This window comes from Sardina pilchardus, chromosome 11 (assembly GCF_963854185.1).
Source record: "Sardina pilchardus chromosome 11, fSarPil1.1, whole genome shotgun sequence".
Lineage (NCBI taxonomy): Eukaryota > Metazoa > Chordata > Actinopteri > Clupeiformes > Clupeidae > Sardina > Sardina pilchardus.
In genome coordinates, this window is record NC_085004.1 from 14,882,506 (window position 1) to 14,898,211 (window position 15,706).

Genomic DNA, 15,706 nt, shown 5'->3' on the forward strand with positions numbered 1-15,706 from the left:
AAGCCTGGCACTCTTGTGTTCTGGTGGGATTGATGAGAGCCAGATGATGGCACCGGGCTGTTTTATATTAAAGTTCGCTGTGTACTTCGCCGAGAACTTATGAGATCCAGCCATAATGAATAATTTCAGCTCCCCTGGCTGAGCTGGTCTGAACACAAACATTGTTCTCCTGTCACAGGGGCCCACACCCCTTCAAGCAGTGAAGTGACACTTGCAATAGGCTGAATGTGACATAATCACAAAGGGTAGAGTCAAACCCAATTTCATGTGCTAATTTCACCACTTCACAAAATAGCATTTAAAATATACTGTTGAAAAAGGCCCTGGATTTCTTTTATTTTTTATTTTTTTTTAAAGGTGATCAGAAATGTTTGAATGTGAGTGCTTTAAAAGTAAGTACTTAGGGTTTATCTCTACTTAACATGTTAAACAAGAACAACTACTACTGCTGTATCCTTTCTCTGTCTGTCACATTCTACTCAACCCATTTCTAATCCTGACACCACAGGCAGGGCAGTTTTTAAAATCTTGTGTAAACATGTCTGAATAACAGCTTGCTAAACCTGCCAATATGGAACTTCCAGAACAAAAAATTGGTAACAATAAGATCAGTTTGGCAAGGGATTATATACATGGCGAAGCTGAGGAGGAACTATTTCAGAAAGAAAAAAAAACAAAGATGAACGTGTAAAGCGATTGGTTCTGTAAGAAGAGGTGCTATGTTACCTCACAGGTTTGTTGAATCGCCGTGGGATATTCACTGTGATCTTTGAGCTTGGGGGATTTCAGTTGCCTCAGAAGGCACAGAGGAACAACTCGTGTTCAGACCGTGCTGTTGAAAGTTTTCTTTCCTCAAGCAACCAGAGCATTGAGCCGAGCCCCGACTTCACTAATGCCCTGGCTTGGTCTGTGGTTCCTGCTGAAGCGACGTAATAGCTCCTTTCTCCTCTCCTCTCCCATGCCCAATTTGAAGGGAGTATGTTGGGCTTTTCTGATCCTCACTCCAGGATACAGATTAGCGTCGGATCGCAAGGGGAATGTGGAACGCACACTGCGCTCATTAGAGCTGTAACCGACTCAAACAGAGCGATTGCTGGACACCCCTGAATAAAACATGGACCGCGCTTTTTTTCTTTTCTTTGTCTCGTCATGTTAATTAACGCGAGGGGAGCTAATTACCCTTCAAAACAAGACCGAGTTCATCTGTCTGTCTGGAGAGTTCGTGGCAATTACATTTCGGTGCTGAACTAACTGGATATGAGAACACCTACAATTACACTGTAGCCTACAGAAAAGAACCCATAAGAGTAGGCCTATGCCAACTATACTTTTTTGCATATGAGGGGCAGTCGTGGCCTACTGGATAGAGCTTCGGGCTTGTAACCGAAGGATTGCCGGTTCGATCTCTGACCAGTAGGAAAAATGTGGGTGGGGAGGTGGTTGAGCACTGCTCTTCCATGCCCACATGTCTGAAGTGCCCTTGAGCAAGGCACCTAACCCCTCACTGCTCCCTGAGTGCTGCTGTAGGCCTAGGGCTTAGGATGCCTCTCAACATCCCTCCTCGACCCTCCAGACTCGTTCCCACTGATCTATAGCTCCTAATTAACACTGGATATAGACTATTCCATTGTTGCCGCCCCATCGTTCTAGATCAGTGAGGACGAGAATCGAGGAAGGAAGGGAGGATCTATAAAAGACAAATGAGAGGCACCCCTAGTATCAAGGCAGCTCACTGCTACGGGTTAGTGTGTGCTTCGCCTCACTGTATACTGTGTACGGAAGTACTTGGCCGAGAAACCTGATTTAGACCAACATTTACGAGAACAGCACACACTTAAGCCTACCCTACACTGACAGACTTTGACGAGATTTTGGGAAAGATTCTTGAAAGTCTTTTGAGTAAAGCTTGGATGAGGGGCATTAGTTAAAAGACTACAATCTTTCAAGACTCTTTCCCAAGTCTGTCAGTGTACTTACACCAAACAACTTTGACAAGATTTGAGAAAAATTCTTGACAGATTGGAGTCTTTTATCTAATACCCTCCATTCAAGCTTTACTCAAAAGACTACAATCTTTCAAGAATCCTTCCCAATTCTTAATCCTAATCGCAGATGGACCTTTTCACAGCAGCCATTTTTGGCCTGAACTGTATGGCAGGCCCAGGTGTTACTTAAGACATTAATTAAGGTTCTGATTCTGCTACAACTAAATTAGCCATTTTCACGTGATATCAGCAGCTCAGTTCGTCCGGTAGCAGTAATATGCAGTCATAACGTCATTTAACTTTACTCTCAAATCAAGGCAGCTACGAGAGCAATGATTGCAAACGATAACTGAACATAACTAGTCCTAACGTTAGGAGACCCCTGCTATGCATAGCAACTTCAGATAGCTAACATGTTAGCACCGAAGATCAAGTTGGTTTGATATTGGATATTCAGATAGGCCTACTCAATGAAAGACCGTTCCTTATTTTGAATCTCTGTCGAATATCCAATATTAAACCAACTTGATCTTCAGCGAAGCTAGCTGAAGTTGCTGCTCTATATTAAGGATTAGGTTACTGACTTTAGCCTACTCTCAAATCAAGGCAGCTACGTGATGGCAATGATCGCCAACGTTAACAAGGAAAATGAAGATAATATACACCTGAATTATCTTACCTCAAGAACTGTAACCGTATCACCATAGCTTTTGCTTACGCCGGATGTACTGATAGGCCTACCCAAAGCCATCGATATCTCAAAGTTGCGACACTACCATTGACTCCCGTGTACAAACAATGGCGGCACATCCGGTATGTCATGGTCGTTGAAAGGAACTATTCCAATGAGAATGAATGAATATCTCAGGTGTTATAATAAGACTTTTCTACATGACTTATGGTCGTGTGCATAATAATGCATTTTCATCGAGTAATATATGTATGTGGAAATGCAGTTTATAGTAATTTTCATCGAGTATTTACCGTAAATATTAATGCGATCGCTGCTGTCAATCCCGTAGTAAACCAGGGACCAAGGGAACTACTGAGGCTACCCCCTAACCACGTGACCGCTCTAATCTGGCTTTAACATGGAAGTCAACGGCTGTCGCAACTTTGAGATATCGATGGCTTTGGGCCTACCCAGCAAAGCTTCAAAGCGGAAAGTGTCTGACGTTAGCTGCGTGAAAATGGCGAATTGAGCAGAGACCTCATTATCACCTTGGGTAACACCTGTGCTTGCCCTTCTATTTCATGCCACAACTGACCTCTGAAGTTCGCCTCCAAAAAAGCTACCATCTTTGCCCAAATAAGGAGATCCGGTATCTTGAGATTTTTTCTATGGGAAAATAACATGGGGATCTTCAATTATTGCACCTGTTAAACTCTCACGGGACGAAGACACTGGAAATGCAGACATTATGCACTACAAAGTTTTATCCTCTGCCTTCGAGTGGATACTGTGATCTTCGGTAGGTGAAGACGGTACACTTTGATCTTTGCTACCCCAGAGCCAACTTACAGTATTATGCAACTTACCACAGCAGTTAGCTTCAGTTATTATGCAACTTACCACAGCAGTTAGCTTCAGTTAACATCCGGATCTCCTTATATGGGCAAAGATGGCAGCTTTGGATCCTTTTTGTAGGCGAACTTCAGAGGTCTATCGCTACTGTGAAAAAAACGTCTGTCCAAATTGACCCCAAGTATAACGAATGTCGGCAAGATTTGAGGATAACATACAGTAATTTCCCGCGTATAAGCCGCATTGTGTATAAGCCGCAGGACAGTGTTTTATGCAAGTTAAAAGAAACAAAACCATATTAATACCATATTAACTGTCCCCCTGTAGCCTATTAACCTCATAGCTGAAGAAATTTTGCAAAATCAATGTATAAGCCACGGCTAATAGTCGGGAAATTACGGGTACATGTAAGAGTTAATTTTGGGTCTGATTCTGCTACACCTACATTGAACAGAGACCTCATTATCACTTTTAGTAACACCTTCTTCCCTTCTATTTCATGCCAAAATGACTACTGTGAAAGAAGAAATAACTTGCATGTCACTGAACTGAATGAAATTACTTAATGTTGTCAAAAGACAATTTGACAATAAAGACCATTTCAAAAGCAATTTAAAAAGAGAGCTGTTCTTGCTATTGGTACATCACCTACACAAGACACAAAATGAATTCGCTCTAATAGGAATTTTTAAAGGTTTTTCATGTGACTGTGTAATCTGATTTATGTACACGTTCTTCGAACCTTTTGGAGAGAAACAGGTGAGTGTGTGTGGAAAGGGGGGGGGGGGTAGGGTGTAAATACAACTTTGGAGCTACCTGTTGGTGAACCCTGCATTACACCAATGAAGACAGCTAGGAAATGATTGGTAACATAAATGGTATTATCTGAATGAACACAGTTAGCTTGAATTGTATGTTTTCGTCATGGTTTGTTTGTCTGTCTGTCTGTTTGTTTGTTTGTTTGTTCGCAAGATAGCTCAAAACGCTTTGGATGGATTTCAATTCAATTTTCAGGGAAGGCCATTTTTCAGGGAAGGGAATACCCTCGTAGTTATTCAATGCTCCATGTTAGCAGCCCAGAAAAACAGATCATACTGAGACTGGTGAAACTGCCTCACAAATGCCATACCACACAGTATTTTCTTTTCATATCGTGGAAAACATAGAAAGCCCAAATTCAACTAAATTCCTTCAGATCATGTGCATCATAGCAGGTCAGTGGAAATTCCACTCCTCCTGTGGAATTCTCCTGTGAGTGGAGTCAGGCCCACACACCCCCATCAGTGCATGTTTGACCATGGGGCCACTATGGGCTGTGCCCGTGAGGCCCCAATGTATAAACTAATTGAGAGACAGACTTGACGCTCTTAAAAAGGTGATACTTGTTGACCAGGGCCTGGGCCTCATAATTGCGAGGAATGTTTCTTGGGTTTAAAAAAAAAAAAAAAAAACAGCCCCGGAGTAGACCAAATCTTCACTTGCCCTCCTCCTGGTAGCAGTTGCTGTAGACGGAGTAATCATTTGAAACCATTTAATTCCATTTGGGTGGGGAAAAAAACCTTTGGGTTCCTGCTGCTTTTCTCTGATCTACTTAAATCTACCCTACAATGTATATACTTAACTGCTAAATGTTGTGTTTGGCTAAATTATGGAGTTCATGGTGAGAGGAAGGCTATCATGTTTAGCACAGTAAGTTATTTTGCATGTGAATTGTTAAGTGATGTGGTGCTTGGCGGAATCAGATACGATGAAATCTCACACTGTATTTGTGCACTGGGATCTGTGGTGTCGGCGGTGAGTTAATCAGTACACTGTAGTAGTCAACCTACTATACAGGGGTCCAGCAGAAGGGCTTAGCCGGATTAGAGATAAGCACAAGAAAAGATGAACAGCAACGCATTTGATAAAACATTTCTTTTTTTAAATTTATTACTTAAATATAAAACTTTTCCCATTAAGATTCGGGGTTCATAAAGAACAAAACAAAAATACAAAAAAAACAAACAAACCCAAAAAAACAAAGAAAAAAACAAGAAACAAACAAACAAACAAACAAAATACCCACAGAGAGACAGATATAAAGAAGCTAACGCAAACCCCCAGCTGGCGGGAGAGGCTGTTCCTCTCTCCCACAGCGGGGAGGTGAGCAGCCCCGAGCTGCTGCATGGAGCGCCGAGAGTGGACTGGGAATGACGACGCCGGGACTTGAGGAGGACTGCCGGTCTGCACCCGGCCACACCACAACCGTTTTCAAAAAGGAAAACTGTGGCGAGAATGAACGCGCAAACCAACATACAGAAATGAACCAATTTTGAAAAAAGACATAGATAGAGAGAGAGAGAGATTGAGAGAGAGAGTGAGAGAGAGAGAAAGAGTGAGAGATAAAAAAAAATAAAATAAAAATCAGCCAGACCTACCAGCTTCATAAAAACCAATCAGACCTATCAGGATCACAAGGGTGTATTTACAGGCGATCTGAGAAGGCGGTGTAGCATAGCCAGTCAGCACTCCTCCTACAGTACAAATAATGTTCACGCCTGCTCCTCGGCCTACACCACACACACACACGCACACACACACACACGCGCGCACACACACACACACACACACACACACACACACACACACACACACACACACACACACACACACACACACACACACACAGGCTACGGTACCACAAGCACACAAACACTCACAGAACCACATCAACGTCTACAGCAACTGTGCAAAAGGTCTTTGGTAAATCAAATTAATTTGAGAGAAAGACATGAACAGAACACTAGGCATGACTGCGATGGTAATACAATCTTTCTAATATACATACTCTCAGTCAAGTAATGTAAAACAAGACTGCATATTAAAATAAATTAGACAGAGAAAACAATGGAATCAGAGATAGTAAAATCCAGCAGTTTTGTTCACATAAGTAAAATAATAAAACAGAACCTAACTCCATGAAAAAACAGTGTTATTCCAATTTTCAAAACCATATAAAACACACAGGCCCTTAATGATAATGTTAAACACTATAATTTATTTCCCCTGCCCCAAAATTAACTATTTGTTCATGTATCTCTGTGTAAACATTCAGAAAAAAAAAATAAAAATAAAAAATAAAACACATTAAACCCAATACCACGGCTCAAAATCAACAGCCCTTCTAGGATGAATATCAATACCAATATGCCATCTCTCACGAATGTTTAAAATTCGGCTCGCTACCGGTGTATTTCCCTGAGATACACCGCATTACTAAACATTTGTTCTGGAGTATCTTTGAACTGACTGCTCATCAATCTTTAAAATAAACAAACAAAACAACAACCTCACTGACTCACTTACATTTACAGGCTTCCTTGCAGATGTTCTGCATTGTTAAAAAATGATGATTTTTTTTTTTTTTTTTTTGATGATGATGATGTGCTCATGTTTGTGTGAATGTTGGTGTGTGTTTTTATCTTTTTAAGTTATTTCCAAAATATATCCATGTTAAGTCTCTTCTGTAAAAATAAATTAGGTAGTTTTAACAAAAAAACACCATTTCGAGGAATACGTCAGGCCTTCGTTGTCCTTGCCCAGGTCACTCTGTCCTCGATGACCCATTGTCTCCCAGTTTGCGGAAGGCCTGATCGTTCTTTTCGAACCACAGTTCAGCCAGCTGCTGTGTTGAGGCGTGCGACGACGCCTTGGAGCCCAGACACATTTTGTACTGTTTGGGGTCTAGGTTGGGGTCACATAATACAGGATGGTGGACGTGCACGATGCCAGTGTCAACGCTGCGGAACTGCTTGAGTCCCGACTGGACGAACTTGTTGAAGAGGTCCACGTCCTCCAGACCCCAGCCCTGTATGGAGACGTCGAAGCCACCGGCTTTCTGTAGGTCCCCTTTGTGCACGCACACGATGCCGTAGCCGTAGTGCCTCCACAGGCCCGTTTTGGTGGTGAAGACGTAGTGGTTGTCGCTGGGAACCTTTCCGGCGTAGACAACCTTGGGGTCGTACTGGCTGAAGATGATGGGGAAGTAGGTCTGCTCGCCGAGCCTGGTGTTGTCTCGGCAGCGCTTCATGAAGTCGGCGGTGAAGAGCAGGTCCACGTCGCAGTAGAAGAGCAGCGAGTCGTTGGTGAAGTGGGCCGAACCGACCTCCAGGGCCAAAGCTCGGGAGAAGGGCCCGGACACGGGCTTGATCTCCATGTCGGCGCGCGGGTACTTGGCGTGGTACTCCCTCATCAGCTCCACCTGCCGCACGCGCTCCGTCACGTTGTCGGTGGTGAAGAGCAGCACGAGGAGCTTGACATTCTGGTTGGGGACGAGGCAGACCTTCTCGAAGTTGGCCATGAAGCGGACGAAGATGTCGTAGCGGCCCGAGAGCGGCACCAGGATGTTGATCCGCTCCTCTTTGGGCTCCCGCTGGTCCGAGCTGGAGCTGCCCAGCTTGAAGGGCACCAGCATCTTGAGGGAGTTGGACAGGAAGGAGAGCGAGTCCGACTCCTGGTTGATCCGGCTGGCCAGGTCTTTGGCGTCCATCTCCTGCTCCTCCTGGAACTGGATCTTGCTGAAGGTCTGCTGCAGGTAGGCGTGCCGCCGGACGGGCACGGTCATGCTCTTGCCCTTGTGCTTCTTGTACAGCAGCAGCAGGTCCAGCACGTACTCGGCGCCGTGCATGGGGTTGACCCGCCGGTACCCGTACTGGATCTCCTTGAAGTCGATGACGCGGCCGCGGGTCTTGGCGTTGGCGTTGATCATCTCCATCACCTGCATGACGATGTCGTCCAGGGCCGCCTTCTGCGAGGCGTCCATGCCCCTGCGCGGAGGCTGCCCGTCCGCCGAGGTGTAAATGTACTTGCCCGTCAGGAACTCCCACTCCAGGACGTCCTCGCGCTGCCGTGGGTGGAAGCGCATGAACGACGGCGCCATGCCCAGCTGCTGGTCCTCCCGGCGGACTTCGGTGTTGGTGAGGCGGCTCATCTGGACGATCTCGCGGTGCAGTTGGATGGTGCGGTGGCGCAGCTCGGCGATCTTCCTGCTCAGCATGTAACTGTGCAGCCGGTACTGGTAAGGAGGGTTCTTGTTGGGGTGCAGGGTGATGGCGCGATGGATCTTGCTGTTGTGCAGGTCCCGAATGTAGCCTTTCTTGTTGGGCTCGTAGTTCTCGTAGAAAAGCTGTTGCATCTGGAAAACAAGAAAACAAGAGATACATCATGAGTCGGATGTTGTCACAGCATACCAAACTAAACTCTGTGGGAGAACAAAAAATAAAGACAACTTTGAAACCTCAGGAGAGCCATTTCTTTTCCCATTTAGTCACGACCTTGAAAGAACCTACAACAGTCTCAATCAAGGTGATTCCACTTCTGCCTTCTGCAGTTCATAAAACAAGTGCCTGATCCCTGACAGCCCTAATGGTTCTGGCAAACAATGCCAGTGTCTCAGCAGGCTCTGAGAAGAGACACGCTGCGCTGGTTGAGTTCTGTGCCAACGTGCCAGGTCAAGCTGTCCAGAGACCGCTCTCTGTCCAGCTGCGAGCACGGACCCAGCGGCCAGACGTCAGGATGTTCCAGCCGCTCGGCGGCTGTTAGGACTTCCGTAATTACCTGACCTCTGCTACAACTGTTGCTACCGCTGCTTTGTTATGGACTATAACTCATTATGAAGATTTCTTCAGAGTCATTGACCCGACTGCGGGTATGAACTGCGGCTTTCAGCTAATGCATTTTCTTGGCAAAGTTAAAAGGCAGTGAGGTTGGCTAAAGTATGGAGAGAAGTGTGTGCTTTGTATTGGGGGGAGGGGGGAAAAGCTTCGAAAAGCCTTAAAAGCGAACAAGGTACTGCATCCATTCTTATGGGCTGTATTTCTTAGTGTCATTTTAGTGTCTATCTGAAGCATAACACCAAACAAATATTCAAACTGTAACTGTACAAACAACAAAAAAAACACTTATCAAACTGAAAACAGTGCATGTAGATGACGCAATACAACTTGAGCTAAGAGGATGCCAGCTCGGTGAACTAAAACTCTCTGTGAATACATTTGGACTGAGTGAAGTTAACAGGTTCCACGCTGATACCATTGTCTTCTGGGGTTCTTTAGCCTACACAAATAAATTACAGCAAGGCAAAGGGTGTCTTAAGCCAGGAGATAAGACAGTGAAATAGACTTGGGTAACGGACCGGACTGCTCTGGCTTGTATCAGCCTAATCGTTTTCTTTTCTTTTTTTTCCCCCTCCCTGATTTCTTAAGAAGCTGGCCTGTGTGCTTTCAGTTCGCAGAGGACGAGGCCAGAGGCATGGCCGGGGAGCCAGGGTGAAGAGTCATCGGGGGAATTACAGCCATGTATCAAGGCGTCAGATACACAGGAATCGTGTTCAGCATTTGCCTTGAGTGGAGTTCCTGATATATGGCGACTACTAAAATGTCACCAACAGACTCCTAAATTTAGGAGTCTGTTGGTGACATTTTAGTCTGATGACTGATGACTATATATGTCTGATATGCACAGTAGTAAAAACATATAATAATAAAAAAAACAAGATTGTGTTCTTCAGGACACGACAATGCAATATCTCACAGCCATACATAATATTCTGGGCTTATGGCAACACATCTCACTTTTATACACACTCAGAAATGATGAGTTCACCAGTTTAAATCACAGCTACTGCTGTAGTGTTCAGTTCCTCTTTCAAAAAGGAGAAGGAGCAGCCTCTCTGTCGTATCCACTTCCTGGTTGGTGTGTATTATAAACACAGCGCAGCTTACGCAGTGGGTCTTAATTAAAGAAATGAGTGAATAAACTGATAAAGTGATTCATTATTTGCTGGAGAAGAGTTTATTGTGTAGAGCTACTCAGTAGTAATGCCTCCAGAGGGATGTGCAAATGCGTCTTACTTTAGGTCCTTCTTTCTCCCTCACAGTGTCTGTGTCCAAGAGTGTGGTGTGGAGTGAGTGTGAGTGTATGTATCTGTGCGTGCGTGTGTGTGTGTGTGTGAGTGTGAGTGAAAGTGAGAGTGAAAGTGAGAGTGTGTGTGTGTGTGTACGTGAGTGTGTGTGTGTGTGTGTGTGTGTGTGTGTGTGTGAGAGAGAGTGCGGTTGTGAATTATCGTCCAGGGACATTAGTTTCTGCTGAGTCAACAACCGTTCTGCAGCTCCGCTTGCCATGCCATCCATCAGGGCGAGCTGAGGAGCCCTGAGAAGCAGGAAATAGGCTAGCGGAGACATGCACCAGGCTTGCCAACGCGTCGCCACAGAGCGCCCGGGAGCGACCGCCACGCGGCGCGGCTCATGGCAAATAGCAGCGCCGGCACCGGTAGGTTAACCGAACTGGCCCAGTTGCAGTCACAGTATACGGCTTCCACACCTAATCGTTTTAATAGCAGGCTGTCAGAACAGGCAGGAAAACCGTCAGCCGTGACGAGTTTCTCATTGAGCGACTCATGAAAAGCTTCCATTGTGAGGACTGAGGAAACACAATATTGTGGCTTTTTTTTCTATCTCGACGACATTTCCATATCCCGCATACATCCCTGCTGAACTACACAGTGAGGGATCCTGGCCAAGGATATATGAGGATCCAGATGAGCTCAAGCCTTCTCAGGAGCTTCCCCTGAGGTACTGGAATAGGCCCAGTGTGGGAAACAGCGCACAATAAAAGCAACTGGAAGTCATTAAAAAAAAGTGGCAGGGAGGCCTGGATCCAGTCAGTGGGAGGATATTCCCAGTTGAGATGCATGTTAGCTTTTATACGACTACTGTGCATAGCTATCAGCTCATTCTGTATGTCAGAGAAAGAGTGAGATCAGATATAAAAAAAACTTAACTGTAACTTCCTGCAACTGACAGCCACAAGAACCCATCTGAAAATAATTTCTTAGCCCTATTCAAACCTATAAAAGGAGCAAGAGCTGATATTTCGCACATGTTCTGCCTGCTCCTGTGTCTGTTACAGTGTCTAGTGTAATGTCTAAGATGTATAAAAAGTAACAAAGAAAAGTTTCATCTGATCTTACAGTTACAGCCTGCAGCATAAAGTAACTATGTTCAGATTGCTCACAGTCACAAAAGTCAGTTGATCCAGAAGGACCCCTAGAGTTATCAAACGCGTACAATTCCTCTGTTTGAGATCTTTGCCTAGTAGAGTGAGAGCTCACATCTTTTTCTTCAGGGAAGAAACAGAGTTGTCAAGATGCTTTAAAGGTTGCTAAATAAACCATCAGAGGCAGGCCTTTGGCCTGAAGATGGAGTGAGTCTTAGGACAACAAAGACACATTTCAAATGGCAGCAAACACAAGCAAATAAACTTGGCGGCTGCTTGTCGCAGCCCTGAGTCAGGATATGAGAAAGGGCAAAGCGCAGGATATTAAAGGCCAGGATGAATCCGATGATGGTAGGGAAGAGCACAGCATTCAGGATCAACGCACAACATCAACTATCAAGTGGCCTAAAGAACTACCTAAAGCCTGTTAAGACAACATATTCATATTCCAAATACACATCCCAACACAGGACTTAACAGTTAGACATACAAAACTACTCCGTCTATCTTTTTCCTGTGACTCACTCTAACTCCTATCACCCTGCCACTGGTCTATGAAAGTGGGTTTCCAGGTGATTGGCAAAGGAAGTGGGCGTAAACAAGCGCGATTTGACAGACCGTCGGAGCGGTGTACCATCAAACTCTGGGACGCCGGGGCTTGTGTCGACACGCACTCCCTCGCAGCTCTGTGGAAACGAATGAGAAGGGGGGGGGGGGGGAAGTGCCAGCCAGTTCCTTCCGCTACAAGCGGACGTTCGGAAAAGGCAAAGCCCCGCATGGCCGAGTGGAGATAGGCAAGCAAAATAACGCACGTGTTTACTGAAAACATTTGACGCTATTCTCCCCGAGCACAGACAAGGAGGCCGACAGGCCTGCCAGAGGGTGGTGTACGTACCACGAAGGAGAAACGCAGTGACAGGAGCGAGGGGGGGGGTCGGCTGTGTGAGGGGATTAAGCCAGCGGCGGCTGTGGCAAGGGCCGGCCTGTTGATCTCTCCGTGCTGACTGACCCTTTGTGTGCTTCAGCCTGCCTTCCATCACACTGGGGGACTCCGGTTACCGCTTAATCAAGTCCCAGGACGGAGATTACCTTTTAATGAAAAGCCAACGATTAGTCCGTCATTGCCCGTGGGTGGGGGGCGGCTCATTCAATATCGCAGCGGCTGCAGCCTCCGAGGCTCCTGTGAACAGGATATTCGGACTGCCTGAGTGGAGGCATGCTCTCACGACAGCCGGCTCTGTTTGGGAAACCCCTATATAGTGAGAAGACTTTGGCTGCACTAACGCCTCATTTGAAGCAGTGTCATGAAACGATAAAACGAGAAATGAGCTTGAGAATCGGTAGTATTGCTAAACCACAAGGTTTTTAAAGAGAAATAAAACAAAGCTAATACAACAGATAAGCTAAGCCCTATAGTAAGCATGAAGTGATGGTGAAAGAGCCATTTAAAAACACAGCCCACACACCCTTAACACACCCTTCATAAAAGCAAGTGCATGTGCAACAAAAACGAGTTTCACAGCACGCAGCAAGATAAATATTTCAGTTGCTAGAGTGACATGCCATCCCACACACTCCAACGGGTCAGGGAGCATTAATTAAGAAGACATTCTATAGCGTCACTGTCACACCCTCATCTCCGCTTTGCACGACACAATAACAGCATGTTTCTGTCTGTCCTGCCCCAACCCAAGCGCTGGCTCATGCCTCCTCAGTCCCGCACAGTCCGTCCATGTAATGAACTTAATGAATAAACCAAGTTATGCGCGGCACAGGCCAGGCTGGCTCTTGAGAAGGGGGACACTGTAGTTTGAGAGATCTATTACACAGACACACACAGAGATCTTTCACCAGGGCAGGGGGATAAGAGATCCGGCCTGTCCTTCTGCCATGAAAGTCTTATCACTTGCTGCCGCCATATGAATGGAGCTCAAATTACCGCAGCGTGATGACTGCAGCGCTGGGCAGGAATGTGAAAAATGCTTTTCTGTTTCTCACCGAAGCTTCACACACAAGAGAAGAGAGGCAGAGAAGAGAGGGGCTCTTATTTTCGACTCTTTTTTTTGTTGAACTTTATAAAAACTTTCAACTGTGGCATAGCATCACATGCATGGAAGAATGACTGACAGAGAGAGAGAGTGTGGGAGTAAAGCAAGGCCGGATGAAAGTATATGACAGAGCCCCATGGCAAGTCGCACAAAGTCTTTTTTAACTTCATTGCTGTTTGGGCTTTAACGGTAGCCAGGCACGGTGCAGCCAGCCGCTGGCCGAGGCTGGACCCAAACGGCCTGGACTGGCGTGGCCAGCGCCAGTGTTTCCACCCAGACACACCCTTCCAGTCTGGACCGGCCACACCCCGCACACATCCACCCTCGCCGCCCCGGCGGCGCAGGCCGAGGCCAGGCAAAACCCGGCTGACCTACTTCCAACCAGCCAATCTACTCCCACCATCTCGGTCGTGGCACTTGAACGGGGCCCAGATTAGGCAAAGAAGAGAGAGAGAGAGAGAGAGAGGGAGAGGGAGAGGGAGAGGGAGAGGGAGAGGGAGAGGGAGAGAGAGAGAGAGAGAGAGAGAGAGAGAGAGAGAGAGAGAGAGAGAGAGAGAGAGAAAGAAAAAAAGAAAGGAAAAAAAAAAGAGTCCTGGCTCATTCAATATTTACAAAATACGGCATCATGAATAAAAAATTTAGGTCCTTCTCATATCACCCTTTCCAGAGTCCCAAAAGCCAAGAGGAGGTGGAGGGTTGCTAACAAAAGGCAGTGTGTTATCTGTACAACGGCAATGAAAGGATGTGTGAAACACACCGCTAAAAAAAAAAAAAGGAGAAGACCGAATGCCCCTCTCCTTTTCATAAAAGGCTGCTGTCGATCTGCTATTGATTTTCCTGACACGGATGCCTTTGAGAGCTGTGGAAGAGAGAGAGAGTGGGGAGAGAGAAAGAGTGAGAGAAGAGAGAGAAAGAAAGAGAGGGATAGAGGGAGAGAGAGAGAAGAGTCTCCCCTTGACTCCCGAGGTCGATGGCTTGGGTCAGAAGCGGGTGAAATGGGAGAAGAGCTGGAGAGAAAGGGCCACGGAAATCAATCACACTCTAATCTTATCCCGTGGCCTTTGTCCGCGCCACTGCAAATAAATACAGCAGAGTGCCAGTGTCCGCGGATGGGAGCGAGGGCATGTCACACAGTCCTCATGCCCACCTCCTCAACGACACGCAGAGCCTGAGGCTTGGCATCAGCACCAATGACACTCACCACGCTGCCAGCGCGCGCACACACACACACACACACACACACACACACACACACAGCTGGGGTCACGTCAGCCCCCACAGCTCTCCATTCCCTCACCTCCACCCCCACACCCCCCACTGGCTCACACAGTCCTCTGGGTGGATGGGAGGCTGATAAGACAGAGCGACACTTTCCAGCCTGATAGGCCAATCCAAACATGCAGGGCAAGTCCACATCCCACACAGCTAAAATAAACTCTGCACCAACCTGTTGTCTGTCAGACAGAACAATGGAGCTGGTTTCGGAGTAGAGGCCATGTGGAGCACTTGTATGGTGGCAAGGCTGAGAAAAATGTTTGGTCATTTATCTATTTACAATTTAACTAGTCATCTTGGTGCTGGGGAAAAAAAGAGGGATTGCACAACGTTTGTTCAGCAATGTTGCGTTGTGTGATTTGAGCCCGACTCTCTCTCAGAGCAGCATGAAGGGGTTTGCAGTCCTGGACAGCAGGGCCTAGAGGCTGTCAGCACAGCCCTAACATGTGGTGTTCAGTTTCTACCCTTGGCACCGGAGACGGAGACCAAAAGCAGGAGACTGAGCCGTAGAAAAGGAAAACCTAATGGAGTGTCGATCTAACGGCTGACAAAAATGCTCCACAGATGTATTAAACAAAAGAGAAAAACAAAATGAACACACGTGACCCTGTCTGAGCATCACACAGGATGGTCAATCGGTCAAAGAAAAACTTGGCCACGTGAGAATTTCGATGATTTGTTGTTTAAATGCAAGTTGCACAAGGTGTACACAATATGTCTCGAAATGTGTCAAAACAAGTTTGAGTGTTAATATAAACCTATAGTATAGCCTAATCGATGTAAAATGATGCAAGACATATATGCATCTCTACATCTCTATGAAGTACTTTAATCTCTAC

General features: G+C 46.1%; 1 protein-coding gene across 1 annotated transcript in view; it reads right to left on the minus strand.

Annotated features, from left to right (window-relative positions):
- Positions 1-5,826: 5,826 nt before the first annotated feature.
- chsy1 (chondroitin sulfate synthase 1) overlaps positions 5,827-15,706 on the minus strand; it is a 38,453-nt gene continuing 28,573 nt past the window's right edge. Inside the window, exon 3 of the mRNA XM_062549614.1 lies at positions 5,827-8,683. Within this exon, the coding sequence (XP_062405598.1) occupies positions 7,094-8,683 (1,590 nt within the window). The 3' untranslated portion in view covers positions 5,827-7,093. The remainder of the gene's footprint in view (positions 8,684-15,706) is intronic.